We start from the raw sequence: 16,011 nt of genomic DNA on the forward strand, positions 1-16,011 counted from the left end.
GAATATCTAGCTTTACTAATTTCTATCATAATTTAAGGCAAATATAAATTTATAATTATAAATGGATGACACTTATTAAGTACATCCAAAAATATGCCTCAGATAATGTATTTTCCCACTTTTTAAGATTCATTCATATTCAGAAAATACTTCTCTTTGAAATATATATATCTATCGAATAAATATATAATAAAGTAGCCTAATGCAAGAAATGATTGTCATTGAATTTATGAAAGTAAAATGAAAGAAGGATGCAAATAGCAAAATTCGATACAAATATGAAGTTAGTTTTTCTGTAATGAGATGCATATGTATGATGATTTTTTCAGTGTTCTATCAGAGGAATCATTATTCCAGAATTTACATCATAATTTTTACTGAGATGTAATTGTAGCATAAAAGTATAACCATAAAATAATAGTCAAACAACTTACAATTGTAAATATCTAGATTATAAGCCTAAATCCAAGCACTACAAGACACCAAATAAACGGAATACGAAAGGGCAGAATAATAAGGTGACTGGGGGAATACCACTATAAATGAAATATCTCCCAATAATATCTATTACTGGAATTCCAATGTAAGGAATACATTCATTTTTATGTTTCTTCTCAGCGTCCTCTCTTAATTTAATTCTTTCCTCACGATCATCTTTCACGCCGCATTTCAGCATTATTGAATATATTAAAGGTTTACTAATAAAAGCTTTCCATATAATTACACACGGAACCCCTATTAGTAATCTTAAACAAACAGTTTTCAAATCAGTATTATGTTTCATTTGATCTACAAGTGTAAAGCCTGATACTTTCATTACCCAATCAGTAATTTCTAAGCCACCAATTACACCAATGAATGCAACACTATCTTCAAAGCACGGGCATTCATCAATTGGTCTCACATGTTTAAATAGAATTAAAAACCCCCACGCTAATGATATAATTGGTAAGAAAAAATATTTTGATTTATCTAAGCCTTGTGCTAGCCATTTCCCAACCAATCTTGCTTGGAATACAAATATACCAATAAATGTTCCACTGATTAAATCTAACATACCATGCATACCGCAGTATAATCTACCGATTACTAAAGTAAAATGATAAATCAAAGTTATTAGATATAAACTTACCTTAAATTTCAATGAAAGATAGTCATTTTTATTAACATACCAGAATAGTAATAATGACATCCCAGTAGCATTTGCAGTATGAGAGGAAGGGGCACCATATTCTCTTGCTGTATAATCACTTAGGGTGATACGATGAAGAGGAGGAGATTTTGGTCTTGGTAAACACCAAAAATCTTTTAAAAACCCAGAAATATAAATTGTATAGGCCAAGATATACACCATATCAACAATTAATTCATATTGGCCAATCCAAGGTGGTATTGGCAAAAAAATCAAATAAAAATTATGAGACCCCAATAAAGACGAATAAGCAAAAAAATAATCTTTAAAATTATTACGGTTTGCTAGTTGAAATGCATATAAGGGTTGCGATTGATTATCTGTGAATTGTTTCAAATAACATCTTGTGGCAAATCTGAATGAAGACATTTTCGACTTGAAATGGATTGAAGGATGATTTCCTGGATCATTTAAAACATTTGTCTCTAAGATATCCATTGGATCTGATAGGGATCTTGGTCTTTTCTTTCTTGGAAGTTGTAAAGAATTTTGAGGTTGTTGTTCTAGTTCAAATTCTTGTAGAATATAGCTTGCATTGTTATTATTTGAACTAGAATAATTTAAATTGGGTAAACTACTATCATTAATAAGCGTTTGGTACGTTAAATCATTTTGGACATTAAAATCATCTTCATCATTTACCTCGTTAATAGTATCCGCGTTTTCTTCCATACTATCATCGTTATTTGTATAATCAAATTCATTATCCTCAATCTGTGAATCTATTTGAAGGTTATTACTAATGTATTCTTCATTTGTTGGTAATAGTTGATCTTTTTTGAAAAAAGTTGCTGTTGCACTACCATTACCATTTAAATATGTGATACCATTACCATTATTATTAATATTACTATTACTACTGTTATTGTTATTCGAGGATGAAGATGAGGAATTTGTATTATTAATATTATTAGTATATAGCGACATTGAAGTAGATCTTATTCTTGGTTCTTGATAGGGGGGCATAAGTGAAGAAGGGAAAAGAAAGAAATATAGAGGAGGGGATAACGAATAAGTGAATGGTACGAAGTAGATAAGAACTTAATAGTATTTTTTTTATTTTAAAAAACTTTGAATTGGATCTAATTACAAATCAGTTTTAAAAAAATCTGAAAATAATGAGAATAAAAAATCTGAATTGAATTAAAAGGAAATGTTAAGATAAAATGTCGAACTAAATGAGCTGTATGAAAAAAGAAGGGAAAAGGAAAATATTGAAATGAATCGAACAATACAACCAAAAAATAAAAATTAATAAATGGAATAAAGGAAGTACAAAATGGGATGGAAATGAATTATTGGAAGCGAAATGAATTATACGTGACAGTAAATTCAAAATAAAAAAAAAAAATATAAGTTGAACTGTAAAGCTACCTTGGTGATGTGTGAATATATGTTGGAAACTAACGGTACCAATATGAATATCAATTAGTACTTAGTTTGTTGTTATTTCGTTATAGTTACAAAGAGCCAGCGAGCCAACTAGAGTAATATTATTATTTTTCTAATATGTTGTATTATTTTTTTTTGGATTTTTACAGTCAAAAAGAAAAATAGGCTAAGGGATAAAAAAAAGCTAAGAGAGTAGATTTAAAATGAGTAATAAATGAAACGAATAGAATTGCAAAGACAAACTTGTCTTTCTTGCGTTGTTATTTTTGATATTTGATTCTTCTCTTTTTTTATTTCTCGTTTGTTGTGTGCTTACAAACTCTATTAAAAAAATTTCTATATTGGAAAAATAGTAGCGTTTCTAGAATAGCTTGAAGAGGTAATGATTCAAAATAGTCAATTAGAAGAAGAAAATATATCAAAAAATTTTCCAAGTAAAACTCAACCGAAAGAGTGATCAAGTGTGAAAAAAAAAATTTGTAGTATTAAAGCCAACAAATTTAGGGGAAAGGGATTTCGATTGTAAAGTTAGCGAGTCCGTGAAATAAAAAAAAAACAAAAATTGATTTTATATTTCTTGTGAGTAATTGAGTAAAAAGACAATTTGGTAAAAGTAGGTTTCACAGAACTTTTACCAGATTAGTAATGATCGATATGTATGAAATGTATATATGGAAAGATCTATAATGATCTATAATTTAAAGCAGCAACGGGTACAGATATAGTACCGAATAGTCTCTTGATGTTGTTTGAATGTCGTATAATATATTGACGGTATTAGCACAGGGGTAAATGCTAATTATCGGTTATCAATATAAAAGGAAATAAAAAAGTAAAGTATACAAAAAAAAAAACAATCAATATGGAGTATCAATTAGAAGATATCTTGTGATCTGTTTTGATTATAAAAAAAGAGAGAAGAGCTTTTTATTTTTATTGTGCGTTGTATATTTTTAGTATTAGAAATTGTAAATAAAAGAATCAAGTAAGAGTAAAAAAAAAAAAAAAAAAAGAGGTACGAATAAAAAAGAAAATATAAACAAGCCTTACAATAGAAACTCCAAAGAAAAAAATATAATTGACTAAGAATCGAATATATAACGGACAATAATTAATGATAAATAAGAAAAAAGAGAAATTGAAACAAGGTGAAATAATGAAATAGAGAATGATGAATAGAGTAAAGTCCAATGAGTAAGTAACTCACAATAAAAAATGAATAGTCATATATAATACTTATATAAAAACAATATAAAGAATTCTAAAAGGATATTGGTTAGTTTGTTGAAGCTAAGAGAAAACGGAAATTTTATTGAAACAAAAGGTAATACTGATTAAGAAATAGCCACTCAACAATGAGCTGAGTTGTGATAATAAAAAAGAATAAAAATAATAACATATATATATATCTACAGTACTAAATGAACCAAGCCTCTAATGTGTCAGTAGACAAATTGAGGATAAATATAGCAAATGCAATATTTTCAAGCAGACAAGTTATGACCTTGACTGTGTCAGTGCATATGAGTTTCGTGGTATACCACTTCTGGCGGACATTTCTTTTTGAGGAAATTCTAAGTGGTCTGGCCCGGTTAGTTACAGCTGAATAACGACGGCAAACATTTATCCGAAGTCTTGCCAGAAACTCGTATTGGAAGTGGCCAGTGAATAACCAGCTCCTTGATATTTATACAAGCCGGGATTCCACTGCCGGACACCACGGTGGGTAGCCGTGGGTAGCCGCGGATACCCGATTGTAACTGTTCCCTTGTGCTCCCGTGTGTTGCCGTTCTTTGCCGTTCTTTGCCGTGCTTTGCCGTGCTTTGCCGTGCTTTGCCGTGCTTTGCCGTGTTTCATCCGTGCATTCCGGTGTTTCACCATTTTCTACCATGTCGGGCACAGAGACTGTATTGAGTCTCCGAGATCCCTCTCGGTTATTCACGGGATGTCAAATAGCCAAAATGTCTCGATAATCCTGTTTTTGGAACATTTTCCAATGTCTTGAATTAATTATCATCTTGCCAAACATAGTAATTGCAAAAATTGGAACATGTCCGCTGTATGTCCATTCACTTGAAGATTGGCCGAATCCTACACTATCTCCGCTGATCACGAGATAGCATACTATTACCCGCACTTATCTAGACAATCAACGTAACAAATGGGAAACTTTTAGAAGCTTGGAATTTTTGTCCGGACAAAACAAGATTTGGAGGTGGATAAATACTTATCACCGAAGGGCCTTCCAGTTATGGTAGCCTCTGCACTGACCATACCTTATCGGGCAACTCGGCCGACATACCGCACGGCGCAGCTTCCGGAGATATCTCTGTTTGGTTAACACCTCCAATGTCCGTATGTCCATATTTAACATCTCACTATGTTCCCCGCAGGATTCTTTGGGCACGGCGCACACGCGCAAACGGTTATACACTAGTTTCTGTGACGGAGTGATCCACTAGTAAAGGGTCTCTGAGAGTTTCTGAGGTGGTAATAGACAACAGGATGATTGTATGTATTTTTTGAAAACTTTATTGGTAATGCTTTCTTGGAGCACTATTTCTTCGTAGGAAGAGATAGAGACTAATTATAATGGACTTACTATAAATGGAGGTTATAATGACCTAATATAATGTGTCTAATATATAAGGAATAAGGACATTCAAAGGCAAGATTCGAACTGTACCTGGAAAAAAAAAATACCAGTCTGGTCCTCTTTCATACTTGTCAATAATGTTTATTACATATATATATGTATATTTCTGCTTATAAATATATATAGTTTCAAATTCTTTTTTGTAATATTTTCTCCTGATTCTGTTCGAAAGCATTCTATTTAAAAGATATAAAATTTTAGTATCATTTCCATTGTTTTATTTTTTTATTTCATAATTGGAAATAATTTTAAATTTCTTCTTTAGGGTTGGTTTTTTGCTTTGTTACTGTTTTTCTCTATAGTCCGTCGTACGACCCCTAACCATGAGTGATCTTAACCCTCAAACAATATATGATATTCCTCAACAACTTAATAAAGAATTATTATTTGATAATTTTTCTATTACTAATTCCATACCTTCAGCAACTTCCACTTTAAGTTATATAAATCATTCTACTAATCAAATTAATGATAAAAATAATCAAACTACAGTTTCAAATTCGGATAATGACACTATTAATGATAGTGACGATACGGACGATGAATATGATATAGATGATAAGGATATAAATGATGTTTTGAGTTACAAAGAATTTAAACAACTAAATTCAGTTGGTTCGAATTTAGATATTAATTTTGCCAAGATCATTACCATAAATTTATGCAAAGATAGTTTAATTACTATTCCTAATAAAATTGTTGATGAATTTTCTTTGGCAAATAACCAAATGTTTAAATTATCTGATCAAAATACTATTTTAAAACCAATTGTAATTGAATTACCTGTAGCGAAAAAACATAATTATACTTTAAAGTCATTTCTATTTAGAGATTCTTCTATCGTCTTATTAATTATCGATGAAACTATCCAAACGAAATTAATCAACAATTATATTAAAGAAATTGATCATTATTCTCATGGTGATTCCAATATAATCATACTAAATTTATCCAAAAAAAATTACGTGATACTTCCAATTATTCCACAAAATACAACAATCTATTGGTCATTAATTCATCAAAAATTAAGGATGATAATAAAGTATTGGATATAATTTTGAAATCCATTGAATCTTCGTTGCAAAATTTCTTGGTAGATTCATTAAGGAATTTAAGTTATAATAAATCAAGTCAAAATAAACTTCTAATGACAAGAGAGAGTTCAATAAAAAAATCAAATTCTTTCTTAAAGAGAAAAAGGAAAAACTCAACCTGTATTATTTCATGATTATAAACTCCTTTATCTTTGTTATTTGTATTATATCATATTATGTTTGATTTTACTTAATGCTTTGCCTTTTTTTCTCCTCCATTTTATATAATATTCTCTTCATTTTTTTTTTTCGCCCTCATCACTTTTGTTTTAATTTCCTCTTTTTTTCACAATGTCATACTTCTAATATCTCTAAATACTGTTACTTATTTTCTTTTCTGTTATCTTCACATTTATCCTAATACTTAATTTCATATTTCTATTTTATCTTCATCTTTTAATAAGTTCATCATAGCCTCATCTCTTAATACAATTTGTTTCATTCATGTTGCAAGATAACTATTTATTTTTCATATATATTTATTTAATTTAATCATGTATCAACTTTGTATTTGCATTATCTTTGCGAACATAATACCTTGCTTTGCCAAGGTTTGATTTTTTATTTTGACTTAATAATATTTCTCATTAATTTGGATTAATTGTTTACAATAAATTAATGTTCCCATTATAATGGGTAATATCTTGTGCTGAGATACTATTCAGCATGATAATAGGCAATCTTTTTGGTAATTTTAGTGGACTAAACCACAGATAGAGTAGTAATCTAAAATATTATTAATGAGAAAAAAAATAGTATATACACAATAAGGTTCATATTTAAGATAACTGCGGTAGCTCACAATATTTGAAGCCAATAATCACAATGCGAAATTTAGTCTGAAATAAATAATCTGTTATATTTATTAATTTCATTAATTCTTAACGTTACAACTGGAAATATCAATCGATATGTTACTTTCACAAAATCAAACTGCTTCTTCTATTCTCAAATAGTTGGTGTACTTACTTGGATCCGTATAATAGAGTTATCATATGTGTTCTAAATATAATAAAAAACAAGTCATCCTTTGCTATTTTATAAAGAGAATAATAAAAATATAATTTATTGTATTAGTAATTTTTACAAGTGATCCTAATGAATTCATATGTAATTTTTTCAAAAGACATTTTTGTTATAAGGCTGTCAAACTTTGTAAGATATATCTTTCAAATGTAAAATAATCTTTTTATGTTATTATTATTATTATTATGATAAAATAAAAAATTCTTGAAAAATAAACTTCAAATTGGTATAGAAATAAAAATAGTAGCTAAACTCTCATATTGAAAGTTTAAGTTAAACAATAAAAAACTCAATTTATTTGTCTATCATCTGGGTTTTTTTTGTTGCGATATAATCATAATAAACTAAAAAATATTCAATTACTCGGTAATAATTTTCATTGATGGGGCATATACTTTTAGTTTTTTTAAGATATTCTTTAAGATATTCTTTTATTGTTTAATATTTTTTATTAGTACTTTATTTACGTTAAAATTAAGGAAGTTTCTATTTGTTTTATTTTTCATTAGAGTTAGTTTATATTTAATATTATTTGAAAACCTTATATTTAATATAAAATGTGACAAGAATCAACAATATATTAATAAATAAAAAGAGTTACAAAACGGCATTTACTTTTATAAAACTTGAAATCCAATATAAATGGTAGTCCTTAATATCCAGTGTTACATTTTTGTATTCTTTTATGTTTATTTTATTTGTTTTATTTTCTTCCTAAGAGTTTTCTCATCATCATCATCATGCGTCTAACATTTTAACAAATAATATTAGTTCGGATACCACAAGAACATTAAATTTTATTCACAACTATAATTAAAAAAGAAAAAACATTTTATATGAATATTTTAGTTAAGAGATTTAAAATAAATTTGAAGAGTATATTATATTTCATTTATATTAATTAATATTTATTTTATATTAATATAAAATATTTTATTTTCTATAATTAAAATGAATACCTATATTATTTGTTATAGTAGTGCACGTGATATGCTTTAGTATTTTTATTGCGTTTGAAAGTCATACTGGTTATAAGTGAGTATTAATTATAGAATGTGTAAATTTATGTTTTACAGGATGGAAAAGACTGTTTATCATTGTATTACTGGAAATAGTTATTATGCCAACTTTATTCAATGTAGGTTTTGAAAAATTATTAGAATTCTACAAAAATTGAAAATTGTTGAAAACAAATAGATACTGACATCTTTATCAAATGACTTAAATAATTATATAGGTATCCAAAGTTAAAGAAATATACAAGTTAATTAATTAATTAACTAGGTAAAACGATTATTTTCGAAAAAATGTTTTGTTGAGCATTTTTTTTTGTAAGGTTTTTTCTGCGTTATTTAAAAAGTTCATTGGAACTTAATTATATGGCTCCTTTAGTCTTCTTTAGCAATTGAAATGAGCTATTTCTTATTTTCAATTTAGAATAATAGTGTTTATGCCATGAGTGTGAAAAATCTTCTAAATTAATAAAATGACTAAATAGTTAATATAGAAATTCTTATTTTTAGGAATGTATATGTATGTTAAGAAAAATTTTTATACGAGATGGTGAAATTAAAGATTATCAAAGTTCAAATTCTGTAGGTTAGAAAATGTTTTATTAAATAGCAATATTATTTTTCTCCCTAACTTTAAATTAACTCTAGGTGTTTACAAAAATATACTTTGCTATTTTTTATTAAAACTGCTTAAATTTGAAATCTTTTTAACCATGGCACAAATCTCAACTCCTAAAACCTTTTGGAATTACTAAATTTGCCATAAAAATGAAATTACTGTCAGTCCTATCGACATGCTAGTTTAGTTTAAACGGTTGTTATTCCACACTAGAATTTTTTGTAACACTCTTAAAGTATTTCGTAGTTTCAAGAAAAATCTTTCATTATGGTAAATTAATAGGTAAGAGACCTTTCGTCTTTTTGAGTAGGTGTAAAAAATATATCAAATTATGAAAAAAACTTATACTTTAAACTTCGAAGAAATATTGTAAACATAGCCTTTCATTTTTACATATAGAGAATTTATCCATTTTAAGTGGTAAATATATTTTGCTTGATTTAATTAGTTGAAATTCTATTTTCTATATTTTTGACTTTATATTCATCTATTAATCCTAAATTGTATTGGTTCTGCTTAACTTCTAACTATTATTAGGCAAAGATTGAAGTTATGAGTATCAAAAAAATAACTTTTAAAAATAAAGATTTTTGAATGAATTCAAAACTTCTTAGAAATGGCTACTAATAATTAGTAACGACTTTTATTCCTTTAAATTAAATTGGCTAGTTTGATTCTAAGGTCCAGAATTATCACCTCAACCTACCTTGCATATTTTAGGTTTCCAAAGTAGAAATATTGAAACTATTACGTCCTGTTTTTAAAATTTAAAGAATTACAAAGAAGCAACAGAATGTAGCTAAGAATAATTAATTCACTACTTAGGTTTTAATCTGCATTTTACTTTAAGCATTCATGAGTTTATGGGAAGACAAAAGGAGATTAATTGAAAAGTGCTAAGATATTTCCACATTAATTGCAACAGGCACCTACATTATAAAGATATCCTATCTTCAGCTATTTAAAATAAAACAATTATTGTTCAGTTAAGTTCTTTTGAATATTCTGTTTTAGATAGGGGGAATGCTTCTTGTTAACTAAAAAGGTTCTATAATGTAAAACAAACGAAAATGAAAACTTTTAGTAATCTATGTATAGAATATAAATGTATTTTTATTGCAGAAAATACCCCAAGATTTATATTATTTTAGATAGTAAACGATAAAAAAGATAGCAGGTTAATAATATAAATATAAAATATGTAGTATCCAGTAATTAATTTGAGACAAAACGCACTTACATATAAAAAAAAGGTCTTTTGAAGAAACAAAAATACATAAAAGAACTTTGGAGTGGATATGCTATTACTGTTAGATATCTAAGGTCTTGATAAACAAAGCAGTAGATACCGTTCCAGGATAAAAGAGAGTTTAACGTGAATATACGTTGCTGATAAAAACTCCAATTGGATACTTTACTGTAACCATATGGAGTATGTCATGCAACTACTACATTATATACTAAGCATAAGAGTCAGACAATAATTATGACGTTAATTGGATAAAAAACTTTTCACCTATAGAATATGATGAATTAACTTCTCTTGTTCAAAACAAAATGTATAAATTGTCAACCTTTTATTCGTCATTAAATTTTTGTATTTTATATATTTTATATTTTTTATATACTGTTAGTTTCTACTCAAAAAGGTATAAGATTTCTATATTTTAAAACACTTCTTGAGACAGAATTATTCTTTAAATTTCGACTGACAATAATACCAATACAAATAATTCCAATGTTACCAATTAAATAGCACCCAGCAATATTATAAAATTCTTACTAACGTTTGCTTATACTTAAAAGTAACACTATGATGCTGGCCTGTTATTTACCATTAGGAGATTATAGATTATGTAGTTTCTTTTAATGGGTTATTTAGCTTTGTTTTATGTATTGACCTGTTACCTTAATTCAGATAATTTACAATTGTATTTTATCATGTTTATCAACTAAATTTGTTTAAGATTATAGAGTATTTATCAATAAACCAGGATATACCATGCTATTTATATCTAGTTTTTTGTCATATAGACCTTAATCAATGAAAAAAGTTCCATTGTGTTATTTTATATGAAGAATTTTATGTGTTTGATTACAAATTAGATAAGGGATCAGTAACTCTGATAACACTAAAATATTGTTAATAAAATTATAAAATACGCAATATGTCTTCCTACATCCTGATTAAATTTTTAGAGGGTACATATTTTGCTATCAATAGTAAATGGTGTCCTACGATTATATATCATGGTAGTTTCTATAGCAACTATAAACAATATATTGCAACATATACTAAGAATCCTTAAAACATATTATCATATTCTTTACTAAACAACCTGAGTAGCAAGTAATATTAAAGGGTAGGCTAATAAAATGTGAACTTCAGTTGCCAATATAAATTACCAGCATCAATACACATTGTAGATCATATTCATTAAAGCTAAATACAGTCTTTAATATCGTCATTAACTGAATTTTACATTAAAAATCTACTTTAAAATGGGATATACACAAATATGTGGGGTACAATAGACAATAATTCAGATAGTATAATTATATTATCTGGACTTGTGCTATATCAGAATAATATAAACATCTACTGAAAAAATAAATACAAAACCACGAGCTACAGTGTAAGTAGATAATTTAATATCGTCATTATGATTAAAAAAGCAATTTAGAGTTAATGATAAAATATACACACTTCAAGGTAGAATAATACAAATAACTAGATAAATCAGTAACGGAGGAAGTAGTTCATATAAAAACTGCGACCCTGGAGCAGGAGCAATATGGAGTTATAAGAATTAAAAGTTACGGCCAGCTAATCTAAGTGCGAATTACAGCTCTTAGGAATAATGTGCATTTACTGAGTTAATACCTAGAAGTATGCCTAAACTTTCAAGCATCTCTAGTTTGAAATCATATGAAGGCGTTCTACAGTATATAACTGGCCAGTCTGTTCAATTTTAAGCGGTATTCTCTTTCCTGTTCACCTTTTGTAAAAATAATCTTAGAACTAATCATCAGATAATGTCCTTACTAACATTTCTGTTTTCTTGTTATAATCTGCTCTACAAGGCAAACAGCATCCTCATATGTCTAATTTAGGTATACAGAAAAGAACATAGATTAGCTATTGCAAAATCTGCTAGAAGCACAACATTTGGCTTTCTCAGTATCTCAATGGATTAAAATATTATTTCTGAGCACGAGGACCAGAAAACTCTAAACGATGCTTCCATAAAACAAACTCTGAAGACGTGTAGTTAGCATTTCCCTTATCACCAGAACTAAATTCACAAATAAATTATCTCGAAAAGCAAATGCTTTTTTGAGCTTTTCAGTATCTACAATATCACTATTGTAATTTTGTTGAACTACAGTTGAAATTCAAAAATATTGTTTGAATAAAAAAATATTCAAATATTATTACAGAGTAGAATTTTACTAACATTTTGAATCTCATGACAATAATTAATAAGCAAGTGGTCATTAAGGCGTGTACAATACATTAGTCAATTCAATACTATTCATTTTAAAAGAAAAAATATCTGGAAAAATAAGTAAAAAAACTGAAATCTATATAAAACTATCAAGAATTTAACCAAACCTAAATTACAGAAAAGTATCAATTCCTATACTATAAAAATAACTAGCATGGTTTTTATATTAAATAGATCCTTTTACTAAACTATCTGCATTATTATCATTCTACACAGCCTTAAGTAAAATAACTGAATAAATTTTAAGTCGATATCATTAAGGGAGTAAAATAATTTCCCCCTTGGCCAATTAAAGGAGTTTGATTATTTTTGGTTCGTATACAACTTTTTATATAATACAACAGTTTGTTTATGCAATGCTAGAATCTTGAAAAGTCACTGCAATAAAAAGTTTACATGAACTAGAAGTACCATTGCCATTAGTATCCTAAAAGTTGCAGCAACCTAATTAGGATTAGCATGACTAGATACTTTGAGAGTTTGATCTATTAAAGTTTCTGCTCTGTCGTCAAAAAAACTAAAGAGAAAGATTTAATACATTAATAAAACTGACTTTCTGAATAATTGTTGCTTTCTAAAGCAGCTTATAATAATATATATACTATTTGTCTTAATCCAATATTGCTATAACAGTTTTTGGCAAGAATCTGAAGACCACTAATCGCATTGTCATCTAGAAAAGGAAAAAGAAGGGACCCTGAAAGTTTAATATATTGATTACTCAAATGTGCTATTTTTAATATATATATATATACTAATAGTAGATAAGCTAAAGATATAAATTTCCCGTAAATAGCTGGAATTTTCCTACCCTATTAAACACTAACATTTCGAAAAGAGAGCTTTAGTTCTAGAATGTAAAATCTAGAGACATATGTGTGCTTAACTTTATTCGTAATAAATTTTATTTTGCCTATTGAGAATTAATATTACAATACTCTATCAAATCTACACATCAAAATTATGAAGTAAATTTTTTGTCTTAGAATTACTTTTTTTTAAAATTGTAAAACCTTGATGTTTATAGACTTAAATTGCAAAAAAAAGAAAAATCAATGAAGTATTTTTTGAAGTAATTCACTTTAATACAAATCCTGCTATATAACAGTTTTTAGTTCTATTATTAGAGGTAGTGGAACTGTTTGTACAACATGTGAAACATAATTGCATAGTAATTTTTACTAAAATTCTTGAGAACAAATAACGGGATACTCAAGACGTACATATTGTGAATATAATAAACTTATATTTCTAGTGATCTATTCATTATCTCTTAAAATATCTTATCTCATACATAGTAACTAAAGTCTGAAAAACATATGTAGTTGCATTTATTGGGGTAGGATAACCATGTGCTGAACATGCCTATAGATTACGTCATAGTAACAGCATAATATGGTGAAGTTAAGCATGCTGATAGGTAGCATTCTATAACTTATTTAAATACAATGAAAACAAAAACCTCAACTCTGACTGTAGGATGGCACATACTTCTATTGACTAGCATAATAATTAAGAACATGAGTTATTTGTACCGAGAAACAGATGAGATACATCTTCAAATCTTTCGTTAGTAGGACATACATGACGTGCTGAATAAGAAAGTATTTATTGTACTGATAATATTAATCTATGTATACAATCAGTGATTAAAGCAAGATAGAATTCTATATTAAATCAGTACATACATATATATACAGATACATAAATTCTAATTTTTTATATATACACTTTGTAACGTGCAACGTACTTATACGATAAATGTGAAAATTCATACTTCATTTGATACAGTAACATATAATTGAGGTAAAATAATACCTCCTCAAAGGTTAGCCGCCACTTGTTCAAAATTTCTAGTTCATAGGTAATATAGATGGATGATGATTATTAAATACTTGTAAAATTTGAAAGAAATTCTTGTGTACAGTAACAATTTTTGCTTTCTTCACAGTCCTTGTACGCGTTAAGTAATACGGATAAAACCCCCCTTTGAATGTGATTAAATGGCTAAATTTGAATTGCTGCCTATCATCTATCATCACATTATTATTATTTTCCGGAGTTTTCCACTACTATGTACGGATTAAAATTTAGTGCAAGCCATAAAGTGTGAAATTTTCCAGATTTTATGATTCCTAATTTCACGTGCTAAATAGAATCATAATGAACCACATAAAAACAAACTATTAGATTTCACTTGTTTTCAAACTCAAGGATTGAAAATCAATTGCTTGTTAACAGTTCAATTCTAAGACTGAACTTTGAATTTTATCTATTTAAAGATGAGAATGTTTATATAAGTTTACTGTACAATGTTAATAGAATACCCATATCAAAGGTTCTTCCTAATACATTCTATATACTATTACTACCAATAGAATTTAATAGTTCTTTAAGTCTAATATAAAATAGTAGAAAATAATTAATCAAATTAATATCAAATAATATGACTGCAAAGAATATCACTTGGCACCAAGGTATCTCTTATGAAGAACGTATTTCTCTCAGAGGTCAAAAAGGATATACATTATGGTTTACAGGTTTAAGTGGTTCAGGTAAAAGTACCATTGCCTGCGCTTTAGAAGAATTACTGCTAAAAAAAAAATACTCTGTATACAGACTTGATGGGGATAATATTAGATTCGGACTAAATAAAGATTTAGGCTTCTCTGAAGATGACCGTAATGAAAATATTAGAAGAATTAGTGAAGTATCAAAATTATTTGCAGATTCATGTGCTATATCTATTACTTCTTTTATTTCCCCATATTTAAAGGAGAGAAATAATGCTCGTCTTTTGCACGAAGAAGTAGGATTACCTTTTATTGAGATATTTGTTGATGCTCCATTACATATTGTCGAAGAGAGAGATCCTAAAGGTTTGTATAAGAAAGCTAGAGCTGGCGAAATCAAGGAATTTACTGGTATCTCTGCCCCATACGAAAAACCTGTTAATCCAGAAATACACATAAAATCGGATGAAAACACAATTGAAGAAAGTGTCGATATTATTTACAAATATTTATTAGATAAGAAGTTACTTTAAAGTGTTGCCGCCAAGATTAGTACAAAAATGAATTCATAAATGCTAGATTCATTACATATTCAGAACATGTATATTTATATATTATTTTAAAATTCATAAGTTATGTATTTTTAAAAAATTTATTTATTAAATAGAAAGTCAAAATTTTCTATTCATGGCTTAGAAAGATAGCTTTCTCACTATGCTAGACTAATTTTCCTGACAGGTTTTCAGCAAATGAAACACTTAATATCTAAGTCAAAATGACTAATATAAGCCAGGTACTAGTGAATGAATAAATCAAAGATTATAGGAGAATATTTAATATTGATTCACTTTGTGTATAAAATTGAATTTGAATCATAATTTACTATATACTATACAAAATAAAAAAAAAAGACAAAATGACGTAGAGAAATATACATAAAGGAAAATGGTTGATATGGTCCTAAAAATAAACAAAAAGTGTTTTTTGTAATATTGAA

General features: G+C 27.5%; 3 protein-coding genes across 3 annotated transcripts; 2 read left to right on the forward strand and 1 right to left on the reverse strand.

Annotated features, from left to right (window-relative positions):
• Positions 1 to 472: 472 nt before the first annotated feature.
• On the reverse strand, positions 473 to 2,158 carry TBLA0B05410 (phosphatase PAP2 family protein; the record flags this gene model as incomplete). Its single annotated transcript, XM_004178841.1, has 1 exon — positions 473 to 2,158. One exon carries the CDS (start codon positions 2,156 to 2,158, stop codon positions 473 to 475), a length of 1,686 nt encoding a protein of 561 aa, XP_004178889.1.
• A 3,405-nt stretch (positions 2,159 to 5,563) lies between these two features.
• TBLA0B05420 (uncharacterized protein) lies at positions 5,564 to 6,295 on the forward strand (the record flags this gene model as incomplete). Its single annotated transcript, XM_004178842.1, has 1 exon — positions 5,564 to 6,295. The coding sequence occupies one exon, from the start codon at positions 5,564 to 5,566 to the stop codon at positions 6,293 to 6,295; it is 732 nt and encodes a 243-aa protein (XP_004178890.1).
• An 8,652-nt stretch (positions 6,296 to 14,947) lies between these two features.
• MET14 (adenylyl-sulfate kinase) lies at positions 14,948 to 15,547 on the forward strand (the record flags this gene model as incomplete). The annotated part of the gene is made up of 1 exon (XM_004178843.1): positions 14,948 to 15,547. One exon carries the CDS (start codon positions 14,948 to 14,950, stop codon positions 15,545 to 15,547), a length of 600 nt encoding a protein of 199 aa, XP_004178891.1.
• Positions 15,548 to 16,011: the final 464 nt, after the last annotated feature.

This window comes from Henningerozyma blattae, chromosome 2, assembly GCF_000315915.1.
Source record: "Henningerozyma blattae CBS 6284 chromosome 2, complete genome".
NCBI lineage: Eukaryota > Fungi > Ascomycota > Saccharomycetes > Saccharomycetales > Saccharomycetaceae > Henningerozyma > Henningerozyma blattae.